Genomic DNA, 16,658 nt, shown 5'->3' on the forward strand with positions numbered 1-16,658 from the left:
AGATACTTCAGTAATGATCCCATGAAACACAACAGTCACTGTCCAGTAGCTCAGATAAAATGTGGTGCATGTACTTTTATGAAGATTGTTGACTTTTAATGGAACTGCACTTAGGTCAAAAAAAGTATACATTAAATTTATAGGCCAAATTCAAATATTAAATAATGAAAATGTTTCAATGATGAAATTTATTTAAGTTTTCTATTTTAAGAGTTTAGAACAAAAGGGTATTGCATTTCAAGTTCCATTAATGACAAGTAACTAAAACTTGCTTTTAATCTTACCGGCATCAGATGGTAAATGATGGTAGGGAGCTGGAGAAAAAACCTGTGCTGCAAAATCTTCAAATGTCGTTGGTTCTAAATGATGCTGGACAATTGTTTGCAGGTATCGTGCTCTCTCCTCATAGCTGATTTCCTTCAGTTAAGGATGTACTTCAATGCAGCTTACATTGGAAAAGAACAGATCTTATCAAAAAGGACTGCTATGATTGCTAAGCCATTACTTCTTAATTACTCACTATTCTTGCATACCACTTAAAAGTATGGCTTTTTAAAGAGTAAAAAATACAGTTTTTAACATAAGTTTACTCTTCAGGATACCATATAAATGGCAGCTTAACCTGGAGACATTTATTAGGAAAGAATTATACTACCACTAAACTGTTGGAAGAATGAAGGGAACCATGTACTTGAGAAAGGATTCAACGGCTATCAGGTCAGCCTCGGCTCATTTTATCTTGTTAAATCAGCTTCAATCTACAGATTTGCTCTGAAAAGCCACACAATAAATATTAGAATGCTGTTTAAAATACTGTCTGAAATTCTCTATTTTTCATTTGTAAAGACTTATTGTGAGAAATTCCTGCATATCTTCTTCTTTTTCTAAAATCCCTATATTTTCCCAACAATTGTTCTCATTTTGAGTGGAGGACTACTGTTGCTGTAATCCTCGAATAACTCCATGGGGTTAAGATAAATACATAGTTGAATCTGTATGTCAGGAAAAAATATCTAGTCAATTATAACACTGAAACAAGCAGGAATATTTGCAAAGAGTCCACGGGACTCCTAAATACTGTCTAACAAAGCATCTACAGGGCACTGACACTGACAGAAAAATACTGTACTTCCCTTTCACCACATTTTCTTCTCTGATATTATTGACAAGCAACCAGTACCTTGAAGTGTTGTTGCTTTTGAACAACCCACTCCAGGCTTCCTGTTTCAGCAGGCCTGATTGTGCTGTTAGCACAGAGAGGGCGAGAAAGAGAGAGAATATTTCTGTTGTTCACGAAAGCAACTATGGAAATGGCTGTCAAAATGTAGAGCAGCAGGCAGCAACATACAATTATCAGGAAAAACTCACATGCTGACTTCGTGTCGTATAGTTCCTGAACTGAGAAATCAGTTAACCTTTCTTCTACAACTTTCAGAAGTTTTCCCACTGTACTGTTTGTGCTATGTTGATAGGCTTTATATAAGACATTATAGACGTATAAAGCTAATAAAAATTTGCCTTTTAGTTTTTCTTCATTGTTTTCTAAAACCCATTTTAATATTTTTCCTCAAAATTCTTTATTCTTTTTAAAAATTGCTACTCAATTACTGTAGTTCTACATTTCTAGAAATTGTAGAACAAGTCTACAACCAAGACCAAGAAAAAAATTTGTAAGGAAGATAATTTGAAGTGGTAATTCAATTGGAGATAACACAGCCAGTTACATCTATAAAAGGTTATTGATTAAGAAGAAGAAAAAAGCTAAGAGTTAAAGGTAAGATTATATTCAGTAGGTACTTAGACTGTGATGTCTTTTGCCCTCCAAATGGCTTAAGTACTTTTTCTTGCGTTACAATTTATTTTGTGCATTAAATATTGAAGTAATCTGAATTCCAATTTTTTGCAATCCATTATTTTCAGTTCTGTACAGTGGGACTGAACTTTGAAAAGAATTCTTCTCAAATGGGTAGCAACAGAAGATGCTATATTAAATGATCAGTGGAAAGGATTTTATGGAAGAATCATGTAGGTATTTTTGAATGTTAACTTAGAAAAGTAATATAGGCACACTTTTAAAAGGAGGTATATGGTTATAAGTGGAAGAGGATGTAACTGATGGTTCAATCTAAATAATACCACATATCTCACAACTTGTTGGAAAGTACTTTTTTCATTGGGGGAGATTCACAGCTGCCGAATTTTCTGCAGTTAATAGAGTCCTTTGATTCACAGCAGTGCCCCTTGTACAAAAAATACTGGCCTTTGTGTATTACCAGAAACTAATTTTCTATTTGGCTGAAAAGGGAAAAATGGGGTTATTGCTTCTCCCTCCTACAGAGCTTTTCATTATGCCTGATGCACTCAACTTCTAAGCTCTTCTGAGAAAAAAAATAACTGAAGAGGCAAGAGGTAGAAAAATGAGCTTGTTAGCACATTAGAAGTGAAGTATCTTGGTGGGCCCTAGAAATTCCCAGTGGTGTGTTAACTTATCACTCTATGCATGCTGGCACTGATAGTCTCCCAATTGATCACTCTCTTTTCGCACCAAAGGTGCTGCCAGGAAGCAAAGGCTGAAGGCCCACAGGAGAACAGTCTGCTATCAAAACAAGCTGTTTTTAAAAGTCTGCTTGAATGGGTAAAATGCTTCATGAAAAGTAGGGTGGAGACACCTACCTGCTTTTAAAATGCTCTACTTTCAGAGGGCCTATAAATGAAATATTTTACTTTATCTTATTATATTTACACAAGAATTAGGCAGAAAGAAAGCAAATGTTAATATTTCTAAAGCCAGGAGAATATTTCCAATGTAGTAAAATTTATTAAAGCAAGAAATGAATATCTACGTAAAATACATTTGCAGTGTAATTCTATTTCACTATACAAAACTCTGAAGAAACCCAAATATAAAGCTATACAAACTAAAATTATCCAGCTATAATGTATTCATTTTGTATAAAAACACATGATGTATTTATTTAATGTATTTAATCTTCATTAAGTAAAATGATGCTTTCTAAAAACGATTTTTAATAATTCAAGTCTAGGTGGCAGAGTGAAAACAATCATTAATGGTTGAATTTAAATGAAAAACTGCAGCATGTATCACATGTTAGGCAGGCTAATGTCTGAAAGTTTCCTTTTTTTTTTTTTTGGTAACTCACTTTCTAAAAGCTAAATATTCTTTATAATTTTCCATGTTTGATGTAGCCAGATTAACAACAACATCAAAACAAACTAACTTAATCTATAGTACTTACATTTTCCCCCCTTTCAGAAAATATATATTAAGGAGACACAAGGAACTTTAACACTTAAACCACAGTTCGAATCTATAAACAGGATGTTTTGTGATTGAGATGATGATAAAGTTAAACACAGTGCTGTTAGCATCTGCAATGGCAACCATAATCCAAAGCCATTAATTTTTATATCTCCTCATAATAGATTAGAACACTTATTCCTTAAAAGGCAACTCTCTAGGGAAGAGTTATTAGTACCTATAAATTGGGTGACATACAAAAACTTGACGGCTAGTAAAAACAGGATAGCTCAAGCTATATTCCTATTGTGAGTGCATGTTGCCATTGACATTGAAATTAAAAAACTGAAATGGGTGAGATAAAAAGGGAATGGTAAACAAATTCAAAACACAATTTAAAGTACAAGTTTAAGTTGAATTAAGGTTTTTGTTGTAAATTTAAAACAACCTAAGCCAAAACTAGCTAACAAAAAGCCATTTGATGAGGGAGACTTTTAGCTGGTAGGAATCTTTAATACAGAACCAGCCAATCAAAAGAAATAACACACAGGTGCTGCAATCAGCAATATAATTATCCACTAATCCTCCTTCCTTCTACTTTCTGCAAAAGCAGAAAAGGGGGGAATATTACTATTCTAAAATTAATAAAGGGAACTAAACATTTTCTGTAGTATAAATACTTTAAACCTAATCTGTGCTTAACATTATTATTCATTTTAAGTAACTACTTTTGATTCTAAACTTACATATGAAATTATTTATGGCTCTGTGTCACTGTATCAAGACCAGCTGTCAAAAACTAGGGTTCAATTTCTGCCCGGTCCTGGGAAGAGATGCATGAATTCTCCGTGCTGCAGTTTTTCTATATGTTAAATGGGGATACCACCACCTGCTCCTATTTATGTAATAAGGATATTGAAGATAAAGGATATAAATATAGGGTAACCCAAAAGTCCCCCTACATCTGTGCTGAAAATGGTTTTTCTGGCTTTTGGCTCAAGTCTTTGGCAGGTGCTGTCTCCCTGAGGGCAATTTTCAATGTCTGTTTACGAAATATACCTGTATTTATGCACAAGAACTCTGATAATATTTCTCGTTTGTGGTATGTACTGAGGGCCTTTTGACCTATTTTGATGAGAGGAAACGGATTTCTCATGAGAAAAAAATATGAAGAAAAGCTACTGCAGGAGGATAATACATTTTTCAATTTTACTAATGTACAATATATGAAAGGTAGATTTTTTTTTTTTTTTTTTTTTTAAGTTTGAGAGAGAGTGTGCGCAGGGTAGAAAGAGAGGGATGAAGAGAGAATCCCAAGCAGGCTCTGTACCATCAGCACAGAACCTGACATGGGGCTCGAACTCATGAACCGTGAGATCATGACCTGAGCTGAAATCAAGAGTCAGATGCTTGGGGCGCCTGGGTGGCGCAGTCGGTTAAGCATCCGACTTCAGCCAGGTCACGATCTCGCGGTCCGGGAGTCCGAGCCCCGCATCGGGCTCTGGGCTGGTGGCTCAGAGCCTGGAGCCTGTTTCCGATTCTGTGTCTCCCTCTCTCTCTCTCTGCCCCTCCCCTGTTCATGCTCTGTCTCTCTCTGTCCCAAAAAATAAATAAACGTTGAAAAAAAAAAAATTAAGAAAGATAAAAACCTGGCTGAAGTCAGATGCTTAACTGACTGAGCCACCCAGGCGCCCCAAGCATCTGACTCTTGATTTCAGATCAGGTCATGATCTCACGGTTCATGAGTTCGAGCCCCATGTCAGGTTCTGTGCTGATGCCACAGAGCCTGCTTGGGATTCTCTCTTCATCCCTCTCTATCTAAAAAAATAAATAAAAAAAAAAAAATAAATTAAAAAAAAAAAAAAAAAAGAGTCAGATGCTTAACTGACTGAGCTACCCAGGCGCCCCAAAAGGTAGATTTGGTTTTGAAGAAGCAACAACCCTTCATTCTCTACAATTTTCTTAATATGATTCTGAACTGCTTTTACTGTTAGAAAAGGCAAAACTTTCAGGGTGCCTGGGTGGCTAAGTTGGCTAAGCATCTGGGATTCTTGACTCTGGCTCAGATCATGATCCCAGGGTTGTGGGATGAAGCCCCGCATCGGACTCCGCACTGAGTGTGGAGCCTGTCTGAGATCTCTTCCTCTCTCTCTCTGTCCCTCTCCCCCACTGGCTTGCTTGCTCTAGATAGCTAGCTAGCTAGCTAGATAAGGGCAAAACCTTCAGTTTTGTGATCACTACTTTCATGGCATGGCCAATAGATTTTACAAACATTTAGCTCAACTGTAATTTGTGACTAGTCTCAAAAAAAAAAAAATGGAAGTGTGTATGTATACATTATAATGCACATAGGAAGAATATGAAGCATTTTTCACAAAAAGGAGTAATGAAAATTATAATTGTAAACATATATATGAGACCTATCACCACTTAATTTCCTCTTAAGTTCAGATTTAAGGTTTTCTTTCCTAAACAAGATAAAAAATATTTGCTCCTTTTCAAGTGAAGGCAAAGTATGGAACGTTTATATCTGTACTCAATATCATTGCCTCAGGGATTTAAGGCCCATTGTGAAATTCCTAATTTAGTTAAGCACTTGCCTGCACTCATATATTTCTGTGATTTCTTTGCTGTTTTAGCACATAGGAATTTTATTTCCTTTTTTTGTATAGATTTTCCCAAGAACAGAGGGAGGAGAATTCTGCCTATTAAAAAAAAATTGGAGAGTACTACTTATGATATTCACCACATTTCTAAGATGGCTGGTAGATTGAAGTTGGCTATGGTGAAAGTTTTCACATCATAGGACTCAACAAATGCCACAAATCAGGGCTTCCTCCCTTCTTTCAGCACCAGTTACTAAACAAGTGTGCTCCTGCCACTTCCTCCCCCCGTCCCCCTCCCCGTGTAGGCTTCATGCCCAATGCAGGGCTTGAACTCACAACCTTGAGATCAAGTTCCTGAGCTGAGATCAATCAAGATCAAGAGTCAGACGCCTGACAGACTGAGCCACCCAGGCACCCGCCCCCTCCCCAGTATGCCTTTGTCTTTGTGCTTGTTCTCCTAACAAACTAGCAGGGAGACTAATGTCATGGGGCCAGAGGCCATGTCTTTTATTATCTTTCTATATCCAGCACCTAACACAAGACCAGAAGTACTTGATGTTTATAAATTATAGAAGGAATGAATAAAGTTTTCACAGTCGATTAGAAGACTGTTATGCAAACAACCCCTTCCTTGAACCCCAATTTAGATCTCCAGAAGCAAAACCTTTTGGGGCCAATATAGTTGGGACTTTCCTAAGATTGGATTTAGAGACAGAGTTTGAATCCTTGTGAGAAAGTTTGGTTCCATCCCACCCTTGATCTTGCTGACCTTCTCTGGAAGAAGAAAAAGTGAATAAAATACAACATATATATACATAAGGTATAACATTAAGAAAAAAGAAAACTAATAACTTAAAAAACATCATAATTGTTAAAGAAGAAATCCTATAAATCTTGAAAGTAATTACAACTCATTACAATTTAGCACTGAAATGTTTTACCCCATTGGTTGTGACAACTTTTTAAATTTAAAGAAATCTTTGGGGTGCCTGGGTGGCTCCATTGGTTAAGCATCCAACTCTTGGTTTTGGCTCAGGTCATGATCTCATGGTTCGTGAGTTTAAGCCCTAGCTGGCCTCAATGCTGACAGTGCAGAGCTTGCTTGGGATTGTCTCTCTCTCCCTCTCTCTGCCCCTCCCCTGCTTGTGCTCTCTCTCCCAAAGTAAATAAATAAACTTAAAAAAAAATCTTCAAATTTTGCATAAATTCTACAATGGTATGAGACAACAAATTTAGTTAATAAACTATTTCTATTCATTTCAATGGCCATCTGTAAAGAAAGGAGAAAGGGAAGAAATGTCAAGAAAATCTCTGTAGATAAAAATCAGCGAAGGGTAATTTCAAAACCATTTTAGGCAGATTTCCAAAACTGCTCTGGCACACTATAAGAACACAGGTAATAACACCCTTGAAAATAATACTCAGAATTTTAAATATTTAGGTTTTTCAAAAGACTATCTTGAGAGGCATGCCAGGGCATCATTTATTGAGAGTATTTTGGGACAGTCCGAACTAGAGGAAGTATACAACAATCATCTACCAACATTTCTTTCAGTAAGCTTAGCAAAATCGTTATAAAACGTTTATTCACAATAAGCCTTGCCTGGATGGAGAATACAAACATAGATTTGCTCAGAAAAACAAAGCTGCTGATATGTAGAGTCAGCATGAGAACTTTGGTCATTTAATAGTCCAGTGCTCTTTTCTATATCCAATCTCAATGATTTCAGTTTTGTATGGAGAAAAGAAAGGTATAGGAAGCATTTTAGTTAGTTCAAGTATGGCCAACAAAATGTTGGCTTAAATTTGAGGACTGGCAATTTTTGAAAGATGTTTATATACAAGAACATTATATATAATACATAAAAATTCTTGGCACACTCTAATAAAAATGAGAAAGTAAACCACATTTGGCTTTTTAGTTCGAAAAGGCCCTGAAATATCTTCAAATATTCTGAAGCGATGTCCTTACACAGGGTCTTAGAGAAATAATGAAAAATAATTTTATTGATATAGGATATATGTAGATATATTTTGCAAGTACATCTCAAGGATCGTGTGGCTAATTTATTTGCAGTAATAAAGGGGCATGTTTTCTTGAAATATACAGGGCAATTAAGTATCCCATGAACTATTTACTAGGCATGGCTCACCTATAAGATGAAAGTAATATACTTGCTTACATTATAAAGCATCTGGTAAATTAATAGTCCATTTCTTTCTTACAGTAGCTAATTTCATCAAGAAACATGCAGTGTAGCTCATATTCAGTAAAAATAAAATTCCAATAGAACAAATCTTGGTATTAATATTGTTTATTTGTACTATGTTAATAGAAATTCTTCTGAAAGTCTGCAACAGGTCATAACAAATTATTGTGTATGATTTTTATGATGCATTATATTAATCAAATTCTTTAGTAGCTGCCACTACGCAATGAGGGAAAAGCTGTGATTTGTCAGAGTAGACAAAGCTGGGCTTTAATCCATCCTTTTAACCATACTGCCAAGTCTATATTGTTTTCACTGCGTCTCAATTAGGAGACAGGCAGGACACCTGGTACTTCTTTATCTAAGTCCCATGGGCTGCCAGATGACTCAAAATCCATAACAGGTGCTAAGGCACTGTGAGGATAGTCCTATTATTGAAAGCTGGAGTTGAATAAAATTTGGACCATATATAATTGCTCATAAATCAGCCAATTACTAAATGAAAACATTAAGTAAAAAGTTGATAAGCCCAATTCTACCAAAGTTCATGTAAATACGTTTAAAAAGATTAACCTTAAATAAATAGGATTAAAAATTTAAACCTCCCTAAAGGTTCTAAAAATCCTTCCTGATTTAATAATCCAATAATCACTGATGGTTTCTAAAAAGCACTAATATGATTATGGAGTATGTGTATCTATTCCACTTTCATGAAAGTTGTATGAAGTAAAACATCTAAAAGAAAAACTAAGTTACCTAGATTTCAAATTTAATATGAAGTTAAACTTTTAGACTTTCATTCTTGGTAAGATGTACTTAAAAATGTTATCGTACATAATAACAAGACTTTCACAGTCAACAGAACTGCTTCAGAATCACAAGTATTAGATTAAGAGTGTAAAAAACATTGGGGGATGACTAGAAACAATCTGTATTACACTAAATACTAAACTTGGACTCTTGTTAGAAGACTGCAAAAGGGACAAAAATTACTAAATAAGTGAAATTTTACAGTGTACAATTACTTACGTGTTATCTCTCCCTAAATGTGTACTAACTTAATTAAGATTTTGTTTAAATGCTGTAATTATCAGGAGTACAGAAAAAGTGATTTATTATCATGGTAAGTAGTTACAAAGTACAACAAACTGTCATTTAAGACTGTGTCATAGAATCTATGATAAACAGTATATTGGCTTAAACTAATGCACTATATGCCCCTAGGGAATGATGGGCTTAGAGACTGGACTTTAACATCAAAATCTACCCATTAATCTTGACTTAAATATAATCTACTCTGCAGTAAAAGGAAGAATGGGCATTCAATGAATTACTGGTTTTGAAATACTGCACTGGTGTCCATTTACTAAAAGCATTTAAGGGGACATGAGGAGATGGACCACTAGTACCTTTTACAGACTGTTACCATTTCACAAAACATGCATTTGATTTTCCACCAACTTAGCAAGAGCATCCCATTAAGAAAAATTATAAACTAAAAAAGTTTTCTGAAAATCTCTCTCTGATCCTTTTAAAGGACATGTTGTTGCATAAGGTATAATATTGCAATATAATTTGGTCAACTTAAGTTCAGATGAAATAATCATCTATGGAAATATACTGTAGGCTTAAAAAAGCTCTAATTTTTTTTTAGGATTGGTTGTAGATCATTGTTTCTTTGCATCAGAACCACCAACTGCTTGATTTGACTGACCAGAAAATGCAAACACCAAGAGTAGTGTTTATACAAATATCATGGCCCACAATGCTTCATAAAAAGGGAAACCCTCGTATTTTTAAAGATACTCGAAACAGACTTCAAGGAGAGAGAACCAGGAGTGACTGAAATAGTTACCAGCTACCCATTTAAATAATAAATCTGGTACTTAACCTTAAGATTTGCTGACTAGTTTATCTATAATGATTATTTTAGCACTTGCAATTGTTATGCATAAGATTAATTTGCATTTCTACATTATACAGCTTATAGGTATTCAGATGATATTTGGGAATTCTAAAAAGCATAGTATAAAGGAAATTAAGCCAAGTTTGTCTTTAACTTTATCTGATACATTAATTGTGGTGGTTTTTAATCCATTTTCCCTTCTTTTAAATTCAAAAAAAATTTTTGTGAAGATTAAAAAAATGTAGTTTTTATCTAAACATAAAAATATCATAAAGCTAAACTGACTTTTGCTCTGCTATAATCTGGTGGGTTTAAAATAGATAATGGCATGTTAACAAGGCATTACTCCAGGTGGTTGCTTAAATATATTTATTTGCTTTCTTTTTGATAGTAGGTATGTGCTAAATAAAAGTCAACACTCCTATCAAGACAGTAAATGTAGAAACATCAGTTCTACAACAGCTATTTTTGCTCCTTCTCTTTTCTGAACAGCAATTAGTAAAGCAACCCCTTCCCCTCCTCCCTAGTGCTGTCAAGCTGTTCAGAGCAGTTTGCAACTCGACAATGGTACCATTGTGAATGCTCTCTGGGCTTCCTTCCCACAGAGAGTTAAATGGGCAGTTCCTGCTGCCCATGATTGGTGTCCAGTGAAATAATACTCAAGAGCCAGGTTTTATCAGCTTCACGCCAAAGAAGTGAAGCCAGGGAACCCAAGCCTTCATATCATACTGGACCATATGCCAACCCTGATGGCCCCAAAGGTTTATCACTAAGAATCAGGATCCATCATGTCCCTTGTGAAATTTCACTTCACATACCTTATGTGAAATGCAAAGCTTCACTGAAAACCGAACCTTCTTTACAATTGGCATGAACAGATGGACGGTAACAGTGGTTTGGCAAGCAAAAGTTAAGATTTAAATAGGCTGTATTCTAGTGTTTGAGAGGAAAAAGCAGTTAGAAGAAAATGGGGAGATTTGTGACCCATAGTTTAATTTTAATTCCATTATTGAGTTATTAAAAATTCAATGGCAAAAGCCCTTATGTTTAGTAAAAGGAAAAGAATGGATTAAAAGCACTGCAATTCCTATGTTAAACAAGGTTAAAGACTAATTTCAGCTTTACATCCTTCATTGTTTGCTATCTGAAATCCCCAAATAGCATCTAAATCTGTTTTTATATTAAACAAAGACTAAAATAAAACTTGTAAAATATGTAGTAGGTGTAGTGAATGATAATATGAACATACCAGTGCACCTTAATCACCAATCAAAAAAAAAAAAAAAAAAAAAACGTAAGGGTTTAACAGAGAAAAAAAAAATCCCTGTTCTATCACAGGTAAGAATTTAATAAAGATGGAAGTAAAGAAACTTCAAGTTCTATGATTTTTTATTTTTTCTTTATTTATTTTGGAGAGAGAGAGAGAGAGAGACAGGAGGGAGGGAATCCCAAGCAGGCTCCACACTATTAGTGCAGAGCCCAGTGTGAAGCTTGAGAGATCATGATCTGTGAGATCATGATCTGAGTCGAAATCAAGAGTCTGCTTAACTGACTGAACCACCCAGGCGCCCCAAGTTTTGTTATTTTTAAAGACTTTTTGCTCAATACCCAATAGAGTTCTCTACCTTCTTTCTGTTACACTATGATATGAACCAACTGTTAAGACTGGCATATGTAGGGGTGCCTGGGTGGCTCAGTCGGTTGAGCGTCAGACTCTTAATTTTGGCTCCTGTTGACTTGCGGTTCATGGGATTGAGCCCCACACTGGGCTCTGTGCAGACAGCACGGAGCCTGCTTGGGATTCTCTGTCTCCCTTTCTTTCTGCCCCTCTCCCACTCATGCTCTCTCTCAAAACAAACAAACAAAAAAAAAGGTTGGCATATGTACACCACACTGCCACTCTGGATTCGACAAAGCAGGTAAGAGATGGTGAGGTGCTTTCCTTTCCTTTGCTATTTTTGTTGTGAAGCCAATGTACTATCAGACTAGGATAAAAAAAAAAACCAAAAAATCAAAAAACACTTCATTCATCAGTAACAAAGTATAATAATGTGTAAAAGCACAACAATGTATAAAAGTACTTTACAGGAAAAGTGTAAAGAAGGCCTGTTATGCAAAAATATAAGTCTATCATATAATAAGATTATGAAAATCTCAAGTGCCTTTTTGAAATGGCAGATATGTGTAAATATTATCAAAACACTTAGAGAACTTCTTAGTCTCATTAAGAAAAATAATACTAGTTATTAGCCTGGCAATTACTGTATACTTAAGTATAAAAAATACTTTAAATAATAATCTAACTTATTTTAGAAAGGCTTTACTATAAAAGGAAAATACATTCAAGCTGTGCTGCTCTGCTATTCAAGAGGTAAAAATTATATAAAAGCAGAAGGAACTGTCACCTTAGACACCGGCTGTTATATTATTGGTAGTAACATTAAAAAATCAAGTTTATGGTTTGGTTTTGATTCTTCTGCTTGACTACAATTTCTGGTTTTGACCTCAGCTGCTATTACTCTTCCCTTTGTTTTATATCACCTGGTAGTGAGGAACTCCTTGTGTTTCTTAGCCACATTACACTTTTATCCCTTCATGCCTCAGTAAAACCATTCCTAATTCTTCCTCCCTACTATCCTCTCCCACTGTAATAAAATTAATCATCTTTACCATCTTATTTTGTAGGTATCACTATTGCTGGACTCCTCATCAGAGGGCATTTCATTCATTCACTCATTCTTTCATCCATCTACCTATCCCCATACCTACCTACCCATCCACAGGGCTCTCTCTTTCTCCTGTACCAGACTGTAAGCTCCATGAAAGCAGTAACTATCTTGCTACCCCTAGCTTTTCTCTCACACCACTTCCCATATAGAAGGTAGTCAATAAATACTTGGTGAAAAAAAATTAAAGATCCAAAATTGCTTTTTTGGGATGAAGAAATATAGACTTTTTCTTTTTTCCCTTACATGAACAAGGTTGGATGCCATTATCAGATGCCATTCAACTTCTATTGAGATAATCACTTCCCCCCCCTTTTATAATGACTTATTTCATAGATTTTTATTTATTTCTGAAAGGATCTTAAACATACTTAGTCATTTTGCTGTTGTTCAATATAGCTTTTTTTTTTTAATACTTAAATTTGTCATTGGTGTATTGAATGTTTTTGGTAGAGAATAACAATTGAAAATATCTGTATAATTAATACAATGATAATAGAAATAGAAGTTGGTCATATACTGAAGTCATTTTTGTGAGCTCCCATTGTTTAAATATAGGAAAAGTAATTATTATTGGTCTACATTAGTAAAATGATAATCTCTAGAGAACATTAAGATGCTATTTTCAGACATTGGTTCAATTCTATAGAAGTTTCATTATTATCAAAAATTCATTATGTATCAGAGAGATTTATATTTACTGCTTTTATATCTTTTTGAAAGGACAAAGGCAGATTTGCTAGACCTAAACTAACACCTTTAAAGGTATACAATAAAATATTCCCACACTGACTGTAAAGAAGCCTCTCAAAATACCACTAACATCATCAATAGGCCCTTATTGCTATTCCTTAAAAAGAACAGCTGAACAAATTAAAAGTGATACAAGAATACATTAGAGTCATAATAGAAATGTTGCACATATCCAGGGTTCCTGTGTAAATAATTACTCTGTGTGCATACACAGACTATAAGGTTTGGCAGTAAAATCCAGGTCAGGGGAGAGGGATGCTTAATTACAAGCTTAAAAAGAAAACAATCTTCAATAGCAGTGCCCATGTCTTTAACACAGGAGACTGAAGCCGGCTCCCATGACAGAGCACATTGTTAAGTAAACAAGTACCTTTGTCAGCTCTTGGAGAGGTCCTACTACAATGATTAATATCAAAGGCACAAGGGCTGCAAGCACTTCAAAAGCCACAAAACCTGGATCACTTAGTTGATAAGGCATTTTATTTAAAGAACCATTTTCTCTTTTTTGAAGTATGAATGACCATAATCATAAATCTTAGAGTTTGTAACAAATAACCAGTTTGTCCATGAAGTTTAAGACTTTCGTTTAGAAAGTAGGTAGAATGAATGGCACTTACAAGATATTGAGGGCTCCTAATGGAATGAATCAGTGACGTAGGTGGTGCAAAGGTTTAAGTAAAACTAAAGACCTCAGTAATATGTACGCTCCTACCGCCACCCCCCACAGCTCTCCTGTGGCTGCTGCCTTCCTTGCCATTCAGCAGCAAGTATAAGCCTTCAGGACTACAGCCATGGCTGCCTTCCTCCTCGGGGGCTGTGTGTGAGGGACACCAAATCGTACTCTTCCTAAGACAACATCTGTCACTTCATCAAGACACAAGTGTCTTAGCTCCGTTTTCTCCTTGACAGATCTTGCCTTCCCTCCCCTTCCTCTGACTGTAAGAAGTGGATGGAAAAACCTCACTGATTATTGATCTCTGATTATTTTCATTAAACCAAATGTTCTCTACTAAAAACATAATGATGAATCAGTCAAAATACAGCACTGTTGTGTCTACCCTATTCTGGCTTGGTCATGTTATCAGATAGTTTCTATTGCTCTTAGGTTTCCAGCATGCTCTTAGAGTTGTAGCCTAGGCTAATATAAACCACAAATTATAACAACAAAAACAAAGAACTTGTTTTTAAAAGTACATTGGGAAATGAGTAGAAATTTTGTTAAAAGGAAAAAATGAATAATCTACCCATGAATAATCTACCCATGAATCCATATACCCTACCCTGTACTATTACCCAAATTGCTAGCCACTTTACTGCTGTGCTGAAAGTCAGTAAAACCAGTTTAAGTAAGACTCATTAATATGTGCACACACATGGTAAGTCCTATAACAAATGTTTTAAGACTAGAAGGAAATCTTTTTTTTTTTTTTTTTTTTACAAAGTTTGTTTGGGTCATACAGAATGAGTATATTAGGTGGAAGACAGTAGAGAAGAGCATTCTTGGGGCAAAAGCAGAGAAAAAGAGAAGGGCATTTAGGGATGATAAATATGGTCTAGCTAGACCCATGTAGGGTGTCCTGGGTGTCAGTGTGGTGGGAGATGAGCACAAGGATGGGGGGGGGCAGACCTGGAAGGAGTACAGGTATGTTTGACAAAACTACAGTGAGAAATATGAGGTTGGGAGGGTTAATAAGCTAGTAACAACTGCTTGCACGTAGCCAAAGAATTCAGATAAGAATTGCAGTACACGGTCGAGCCATCACAAGTCTTTTAGTATACTTATATTTGTGTTTTAGAGGAGTATCTCCAGTATAGAGGATAATAATATCACCATCAAGTACGAGGTAGCTACCATTTTCTGAGCTCTTGCCACATGACAGGCTGCTTAGTGCTTCATCTAGATAATTTCACCTAATCCTTATAACAGTGTTGAGTTTGGTACTCTTTTTTTTTTTACAGATTAAAATAAAATTAGACAAAGACAGTGACACACTTATTAAGTGGTTCTGGACTCAGAAGCCCAGGCTGATTTCCCAACAATCAGCTTCCATACTTTAAGATATAATTTATAAATTAAGGACAGTCCATATTTATGAATATTATCTTTCTGAAGAAATAATCTTCAAAACACAGTATACATAAAATTATGTAGTTTCTCAATAAACTCACTTTCTTCTTAACACGAAATGGCAGCAATATTGATGGGCCTCCCTAAGAGGTTTTATAATGTTCTATCATAATGAATGGCAAACTACATTAGTGGAGCCAATCAATTACATTTCATTTCATTTTGGCTCTCATACTTTTGCAACAAGTTCTTTACATTTGAGTAGTTGAACTGCAGGGATAACAAACTGTGACTAATTGAAGAATGATCATTGACTTCTGGTAATTTGTCTGATAAAGTTAAACAGAAACCCAATTCTGGCATTTACAAAAAGGTCAAATCTAAACAGATTAGAAGAAATCAAATAATATTGGTTCAGCAGGAAAGAATATTAAACCTAGGAAGAATGTGTTTTTTAAGGATGCCATTTAACTTTATAATATCCCCCATACTGAGTATTTCAGAATATCACATATGTACATATATGCATGCATGCATACATACATACACATAAAGCCCCAAAATACAAATTACAAGAATTATAACATACATATTGCATTCCATCTACTAAAATCTCATCCTCTGAGGCCCAGATTTTCTATGCATTCTTCCCTTATTTTCTTACCTTGAAAGCAATGACTTCTTCTTTGGAACTCCTAGAGCATTTTATCTTATAACCCTACTATTATGTGTTATATTTTATCTTGTGTTATAATTATTAATTTACATTATTCTCTCTATTAAATTATAAGCTTATTGGAGAAACAATTATCATCTACAGTTGAACCCTTCAACAGCGTGTAGGTTACCAACATCCCATGTAGCCCTAAAATCTGTGTATAACTTTTGACTTCTCCAAAACTTAACTACTAATAGCTTACTGCTGATAAGAGCCTTACTGGTAACAGTTGATAAACACGTATTTTGTATATTATATGCATTTCATACTTTATTTTTTAAAACAGAGGTATACATTAAATTTTTTTTAATGTTTATTTTTGAGAGAGACAGAGCATGAGTTGGGGAGGTGCAGAGAGACAGGGAGACACAGAATCCGAAGCAGGCTCCAGGCTCTGAGCTGTCAGCACAGA

At 35.2% G+C, this 16,658-nt stretch overlaps 1 protein-coding gene across 12 annotated transcripts in view; it reads right to left on the reverse strand.

Moving 5' to 3' along the window:
* Positions 1-16,658, reverse strand: part of RALGAPA1 (Ral GTPase activating protein catalytic subunit alpha 1) — a 278,603-nt gene that overhangs the window by 9,620 nt on the left and 252,325 nt on the right. For all 12 annotated transcript variants that reach the window (XM_040476948.1, XM_040476949.1, XM_040476947.1 and 9 more), the window contains one exon: positions 285-409. In XM_040476948.1, coding sequence (XP_040332882.1) covers positions 285-409 — 125 coding nt within the window. The remainder of the gene's footprint in view (positions 1-284; positions 410-16,658) is intronic.

The sequence above is a fragment of the Herpailurus yagouaroundi genome, unplaced genomic scaffold, assembly GCF_014898765.1.
Source record: "Herpailurus yagouaroundi ecotype Mexico unplaced genomic scaffold, PumYag 141, whole genome shotgun sequence".
Lineage (NCBI taxonomy): Eukaryota > Metazoa > Chordata > Mammalia > Carnivora > Felidae > Herpailurus > Herpailurus yagouaroundi.